Source organism: Dryas octopetala, chromosome 2 (genome assembly GCF_963921425.1).
Source record: "Dryas octopetala chromosome 2, drDryOcto1.1, whole genome shotgun sequence".
Lineage (NCBI taxonomy): Eukaryota > Viridiplantae > Streptophyta > Magnoliopsida > Rosales > Rosaceae > Dryas > Dryas octopetala.
This window is the reverse complement of record NC_141367.1, coordinates 5,472,966-5,478,268: the sequence shown is the minus strand read 5'-3', so window position 1 is coordinate 5,478,268 and position 5,303 is coordinate 5,472,966. Positions and strand designations below refer to the sequence as shown.

General features: G+C 33.4%; 1 protein-coding gene across 1 annotated transcript; it reads right to left on the bottom strand.

The window, feature by feature from the left end:
* Nucleotides 1–442: 442 nt before the first annotated feature.
* LOC147292684 (uncharacterized) lies at nucleotides 443–4,640 on the bottom strand. The gene is made up of 3 exons (XM_086233582.1): nucleotides 3,964–4,640; nucleotides 2,499–3,321; nucleotides 443–922 (listed from the first exon to the last, which is right to left on the bottom strand). The coding sequence occupies exons 1-2, from the start codon at nucleotides 4,068–4,070 to the stop codon at nucleotides 2,535–2,537; spliced, it is 894 nt and encodes a 297-aa protein (XP_086089708.1). The 5' UTR covers nucleotides 4,071–4,640; the 3' UTR covers nucleotides 443–922; nucleotides 2,499–2,534.
* Nucleotides 4,641–5,303: the final 663 nt, after the last annotated feature.

The window sequence follows — 5,303 nt, the reverse complement described above, 5'->3', positions numbered from 1 at the left end:
AGTATGATCTGGTAAAGCACCTCTGGATGCGCCAAGGAAGTCCTGCCCACGCATGACACAAACATTGAACGTTGACGTTTTATGTATGTCTTTGTGTTTGTCGTTTATGTTTGTTGTATTTTGTTTTGATTTCGAGTTTCTGGTAAAGCACCTTTGTGTACGTACATGTTTATGTTTGTCGTTTTGTATCGTATCGTGAAATGAAATAAATCGTGTTGTGTTTAATTTTCTTATTTTATTTTAGTGAAAATTGTCTTTTTAATGTTTGTCATCATTCATATTATGAAATACAACGAATTGTGTTGTGTTTACCTTTTTTTTGCATTTCAAACATTAAAAAATACCAAACCACTTGAAATATATAATTGTGATTTTTTATCAAAAATTCAGTCAAGAATTAACCTAATCACTTATCTAGATTTACAGTCTAACAACAAAACATTGTATGGGTGTATATCAGTATTCAGTCTGCAATGACCGAAAGTTGTTTTATCAGAAACTGGACAGGTAATTGAATAACTTCATAACAAAATGAGAGAGCAGGAATTGATGACTTATAGATTAAAATATGCATGAAACTATTATGAACTGAAAAACAGAGCTTTGGTAGAAAGTAAAGCACTCCATTGATGTTTTTTATTTATTTCAGCTGATCAAACAAAATTAATATCAATATGACATGAGGCTTCGCTCAAGTGACATAAGTGGGATGGAGGGTGAAGGCTTAGCTTATTTTTCTAATGAGCTGTACTTAGAAATCCATTTGAATCTAAATTTTATTTATAAGAAACTCCATTAGTGACAATACAAAATATGAATGTGCAAGAAAAATTCAGATGATTAAAGTGTGAGCCGCCCTCTATGAATGCAAGTTTGGGGAACAATCCAGGCACATGTGTACAAAAGTCTTCTTTTCCCCAGCCTGTAAATAAAATTTCAAACATATTAAGCACATGTGTGTGCACACACACATGTAATGTATACATATATGCATGTATATAAGCATGTAACTTTAGATCTTTCTAGCCATATATTTGCACCTAGGCTATCATTTCAAGTTCATGGAATGCATTTAGCATCTAAAAATTTCCTTTTTCCAGGCTTTGTAATAAACCTAAAAGTTGATCAGATTACAGATCCCCTTGCTCACTAATATATTAACTTATTCTACTAAGTTTGTTAAAAGCTGTTCATATACTTAAACATGCTCAATGATTCTCAATTTGATTGCTGTTGCTTCTTAAATTTTGTTTGTTATAAATTGAAAGGGGAAGGTAAAATATGATTTTAATTTCCAAGTCCTTTGAAGGGATTATGGCTGACCAAAGGATGGGAAATAGTGCATGTATTGTCATGGGAGTAGAAAAGGTGAAGAAAAAACTTAAGGGCACTGACCAGCATAGTTAGCAGTTTCCAGAATCACTTAGACAATAGAGGAAAAAGAAACTTCTGAGAAGTTGCAGGTAAGGGCTAAGAAACATTGATCTGAATTTAACAGCACAAAAAATCTTTTTCTGTTTCTTTTCTTTTATAATAATATCTTCATCTAGAACATGTGCTGCATATATCTGCCTCATTATTTAAGTTTTTCTCCAAGGTTTCACTCTAGTACAGATAATTGTGTCCTATATTTATTTTTTTGTTCCTCGTTGAAAACAAAATTATGGGAACTGGTTTAACAAACTCTCAAAAGTTCAATACAAGATTAGGTTTCTTTCTCCAAAAGAATGTATCTCTTTATAATCATATGAATCCACTTGTATGTTTGTTTTACTAGCCTACATGATATGAACTTAACAAGACAAAATTGATGTAGTTCTGCATATTCATGATAAAATTTGTATGCTATATCTACCAAAATTATCAGAGGTAAATATGAGCATTTTTTAATAAGGTGGTAATTGATTCTTTTGCAGAGTTGGTACAGGTGGTTGATTCTTTCACTTTTATTTTATATAGAGTTATACAAGGAAGAAATTTTCTTTGTATAGAGTTATACAAAGAAAAGGAAGGAAAACATTAAAGAAAATTTAAGAATTCAGACTGCGTCAACCAAACTTCTTACACAGTGATGTAAACCATGAAGGAAAAGGCAGCAGTAAGTTGACAGGTATTTTTATTTTTTGGTCTGGCAATAAGTTGACAGAATAGAATATAACTTGAAACATTTATCCTTCTTGGAAACTACTTTAACCAAGTTGAAAATCTGTAGTCTTATACAAACAAGAAGTCCAGAAGGATTCTGGTTAAAGATCTAAGGGGAAACTAGAAAATGTACATGCCTTGAGAATACTTTTAGATCTGTATTAGTTAAATGTACTATATAAAAATCTAGATACCAAGATTTTTAAAAATAACATGTGTCAGATCAAAGGTTGTTTCAGAAAAGTTAATGCATAAATTCTGTAAGTATGAATGGGTGCCTGTAGGTGCATCTTTGAAACTTATGAACAAATATTGTCAAGTATGGGAGAAAGATAATGAAGCTGAGACTGTACCTTGATATATAATGTGCGAGTTCTATTAATTTTGCTTCAGACATTGCATTTGTAACTGCTAAACTTGAACTTCACTACCCATCTTTTTCTGGACAGCATACTGGGACTGGCTGCTTCATAAGAAACTCTTTCAAGATTCTCACTTGTGCAATCCTTGGTTAGATCAGATTCGCAATTATGCTTAACATTATCTGTATGTTCACTTACTTCATCCCCCTGCTCAAGAGGTTTGCTCGAAATACAGCACAATCTTTTAATTCTAAGGAGATCCTCCATTGTACAAGGCTTGGCTTCCCCTAAAATATCCACCATCGACCGCTTCTTATGCTTACCCTTATGTCGTTGTTGCTTATGCCTCAGCTTCCTAGAAGATGTCAATGTTTTATTACACTGAAGAAGACTAAGGTGTGAACTTGGTATTGTAGTTGAAGGCTGATCTGTTGAAACTATGCTATTAGAAGCAACATGCGGACTCGAGTCATCCTTGTTGTTTTCATGCTTACCACTACTGTTTGAAGGAGATGAATGGCAATGCAGGATTGAAAGTTCCGATATTGCTTCCTCAGAGTATAATTTACACTCATCTTTAGTCTCCTGCTCAATGGTATCTGGTGACTTGTTTCCAACGTAATCAACATTTTTATCATCTTGTTGACTATGATTCAAACCTATAGCTCCTCTGAGTGATTGCATAGCTGATGTATGGGATTCAAGGGGTGGCAACACATCATTGATACCATGGTCGAGACAAATGTGCAAGTATTTCTCTGGAAATGGCCAGCTAGAAAAGACATCTTTCTCACGACAAGCAAGAGCATACTGTCTGCAATAGAAATAGTTAGAATTCTAGCAAAGAAGTTTAAATTGAATACATTACAACTCATTTTACAACATAAAATGAACATGCATGATACTATTGTACAAAAGGTGAATGAATATTTAAGAGGAACTTGAACCTCAAAATTTAGCACATAAAGGAATAAGATATATACAAACGAAGCAAAGACTCCGATGAAAAATAAAAAAATAAAAAAAAACGAACACAAAATACGTGTCAGATAGTAATAAACCAATGCTGTAACCAACACTTCTGTTTAATGAATCTTCAATCTGTTTTGAGAACCATGCCCATGCCCAGATCATCATTTTGAGAACCACATTAGATTAAAATTTAAAGGGCTGCGTTGATGTCATTCAGACAAAATAAGTCATGTGAAGCAGAACCTAGAAGTTTATTTTACTCCAAACTCAATATGTAAAATTGAAGAGAAAAAAAAAAGTTGTAAATAATATATAACAAAATGCACTTCAGCTAAAACAAAAAACCCCTAGAAAATAGACTGTTCTAATGCAAAATCAAAGGCCATGGATTACACATATAAAGCTATAAATTGAAATCCAAAAGACTAGATTGAAAGAAAAATAACACACACACACACACAAAATGTATGGAAAGATCAATCACCTTATGGAGAATGGCTTCAAATCTGGTTCACCATGATTATTATTTGGAGCTATTTGTAGCTGCAGAGAATGCGCATCCCCAGGTGGGTTTTTCTGCTGGGATAGCATAGGGTAGACTGGAGCGATTAATCAATGACCAAAAATCAAAACGAAAACAAACCCAGTTCAAATTATAGCCACTCTAGTAATCTGGAACAAGAATGAGACCAAAAGCTGCTCCATAACATTATGAGCATTCAGCAGCAACCCAATAACATTCAAATCCAGAGAAACCACAAGCTCAGCTAGAATGAAATGAAATTCCAAACAGTCTGCAAGTTCTCTAATGAATGAACCAAGAGAAAGAGAAATTGTTAGAGAGAGAGACTTCTGTGTAGCTGAGGATAAAGGTATAGAACTCAAAAGGGTTTTAGGTGAAAAGGGTGAAAAGGGTATAGACTCCTGGTTTTGCTGATCGATTCTGTGTAGAAAAATAGAGGGCGGGGAAGAAGAAGAAGAATTGAATCAGTTGTTAGCAAAGAAAAGAATAGTCATGCTGGTGTGGTGAAATCTGAAGAATGAATTTCATAGATAGATAGAAAGAACGAAAGAGAAATGTGAATGAGCTGTGGGGAATACTGTTTTGTCTGTTAGGAGTTGAAGACTGACTATTCACCAATAAGTTGGGTTTCTTGTGACTTTGAGAGAGAGAGAGAGAGAGAGAGAGAGAGAGAGAGAGAGAGGGAGATAGAAAAATCGAAGAGGCATTTTTCTGGTTATTTTTACTTTTTAAAAATAAAAATATTTTTATTTTTATTTTCTTTCTTTCCAAAAAAAAAAAAAAAAGAAGGGAGAAGAAAAAAGAAAGAAAATCTGGTGTTTGGCTGAAGTGGAAGGGAAAACAGATCTGGGCAATTTGATTTAGCAGTCAACGAATCAGACAGATTTCTTTTTTTTTTTTTTTTTTTGGTTGCATAAATCGGACAAAGTTGGTGTGGATATTAAAGTGAGACAGAGTAATGCTTTCTTACTTAATAAACAAGAATAGGGAGCACTCAAATCGCTCTACCCAGACAACGTATTGTATATTTGTATATTCAGACCAAAAACACAAAAAAAAAAAAAAAAAAAAGGCATGCAATGTATTGTATTATTCAAACTAAATGAGTTTATTTTCTCTCATTGTTTCCTAAATATATGCTTTCTTAGGTTCTCTGTTTATAATTATTTATTATGAGGATATTAATTCCATTGGAGGCCTGCTTTTGGTAGTCTCTGCAAGTGGGTCTTGTTATGTTTTTGAGGAGGTGAAAAAGGACTAGAAAAATTACACTTGATATGATGCAAAACAGTTTCTGCAGA